At 48.5% G+C, this 1,686-nt stretch overlaps 1 protein-coding gene across 1 annotated transcript; it reads right to left on the reverse strand.

The window, feature by feature from the left end:
• Nucleotides 1-277: 277 nt before the first annotated feature.
• Nucleotides 278-1,442, reverse strand: MOS (MOS proto-oncogene, serine/threonine kinase). Its single transcript, XM_026843005.1, has one exon. The coding sequence runs from the start codon at nt 1,325-1,327 to the stop codon at nt 278-280; it is 1,050 nt and encodes a 349-aa protein (XP_026698806.1). The 5' UTR covers nt 1,328-1,442.
• Nucleotides 1,443-1,686: the final 244 nt, after the last annotated feature.

Raw genomic sequence — 1,686 nt, forward strand, 5'->3', positions numbered from 1 at the left:
GCAAGGCAGCACACAACAAATCAACCAGAAAAAGTCATATTTGCCAACATCTTGATCCTTGCCTCTATCTCCTCCCATGGTAAAACCCCACAGTTTTGTTAAATCTCTTTATTTATAATCTTATAACAAAGCAGGTTGGTTTGGTTTTTTTTTTTTAAGTATAAAAAATAGCAACAAATTCTTTAGATTACGCAGGGCCAAATTCATTACGTTCAAAGAAATGATGGAGGGAAAGAAAAGTCAACGATAAAAGAAATGATATGAGTCCCGAGTTTTCCTAGAGGCTCCCCTGGAGGGCTCTGAGGCTGGGAAGCAGCTGGGCTGCACTCAGGCGCTCCTCTACATTAGCCTTCCAGCAGCAGCTAATAATGCTCTGAAGTCTCTGGCCCACTGGTGACTCGTGGAAAACAGCAGCAGCCAGTGAAGGACGTAAGTTATAGGCTACCACAGCGTAGAGCACATACTGCCGCTCACCCAGGTAAGGCTGCTCTCGCATGACAATTTGCCAGAGTGTGATGGCAAATGAGTAGATGTCTGCTTTGGCAGTGACCCTCTCTCCCTTGAGGAGCTCTGGGGCACGGTGTGTGTACGTGCCCCCTTGCTGGCAGACATGGGGACTCTGGGACAAGCCCTCCTCCAGTTTCTGGGAGCACCCAAAGTCCCCGATCTTGCACACTCCCTGCTCAGTGATGAAGATGTTTGCAGGCTTCAGGTCCAAGTGCACAATGCCTTGTGAGTGCAGAAAGGCTAAGCCAGTCATAATATCACAGGAGTAGCACACAGTCTCTTCCATGCTCAGGGCCTTCCTTTCACATCCTCCTTCATCGTCCTCACCCTGTCCCCACATGTCACCAGTGCCATAAATTACATGGTGCAGTGTGATGTTGCCCACATACTCCATAATGATGGTGCCCAAGCTGTTCTGGCTGGCCGGGGCACACGTGCTGGCAGCCATCACACGCACCACGTTACTGTGCTGTAGCCGGGCTACGTTCAGCTCACCCCAGAAGCTCTGTCGCGATGCTAGCCGGTTTTTGCTGCTCTTCTTCACCTGCTTTACAGCCACAGTTGCACCATGGTAGGTGGCTTTGTAGACAGAACCGAAGCCCCCAGAGCCTAGGGGCTGCAGGAGGCAGAGCTGCTCCCAGTCAATGGAGCACCAGGACAGGCGTGGAGGCAAGCAGCAAGTCCTGACTGAGAGAGTTCCCCCTAGGAAGTTCTTTCTGACATTGCCAGGGATAACTAAGGGGCTGCTGCAGGGTCGCAAATCTGCAGATGGGGAAAACTCCAAAGGAAGAAAACAATTACAAGGAATGGGTGATGGCATAATAAGATAGAAAAAACAACAGACAGTTACCAAGACAGAAGACTAGAAAGTTTCCCTGACACAGAGGACTCTACAGTGCCTTCCAAAGCCTTTTATCCTCTCTTCACCATTCTCCCTCCCACCCCCAAATGAACTGCATCTGTCACAACTAGTTGAACCCAATCAGGCTCACCTGGAAACATTCTTCCCCAACCCTGACTAAATCTCTAGAAAGTCAATGCAAATGGATATAAAGCTACAAAGATATTAATGCATATGTATTTCACATCATTTCTAATCTCAAGAGAAAAGAAAGATGTTCTGCCCATTGAATGCCTCTAGCAAAATACCCCAGGAGTAAATAAAGCAGGGATTGGTGA

The sequence above is a fragment of the Athene cunicularia genome (genome assembly GCF_003259725.1).
Source record: "Athene cunicularia isolate RWA chromosome 2 unlocalized genomic scaffold, athCun1 chr2_part1, whole genome shotgun sequence".
NCBI lineage: Eukaryota > Metazoa > Chordata > Aves > Strigiformes > Strigidae > Athene > Athene cunicularia.

Bases quoted from the DNA above. Each gene is read 5' to 3' on its own strand.
- MOS (XM_026843005.1), bottom strand. From the start codon at position 1,327: ATGCCATCACCCATTCCTTGTAATTGTTTTCTTCCTTTGGAGTTTTCC.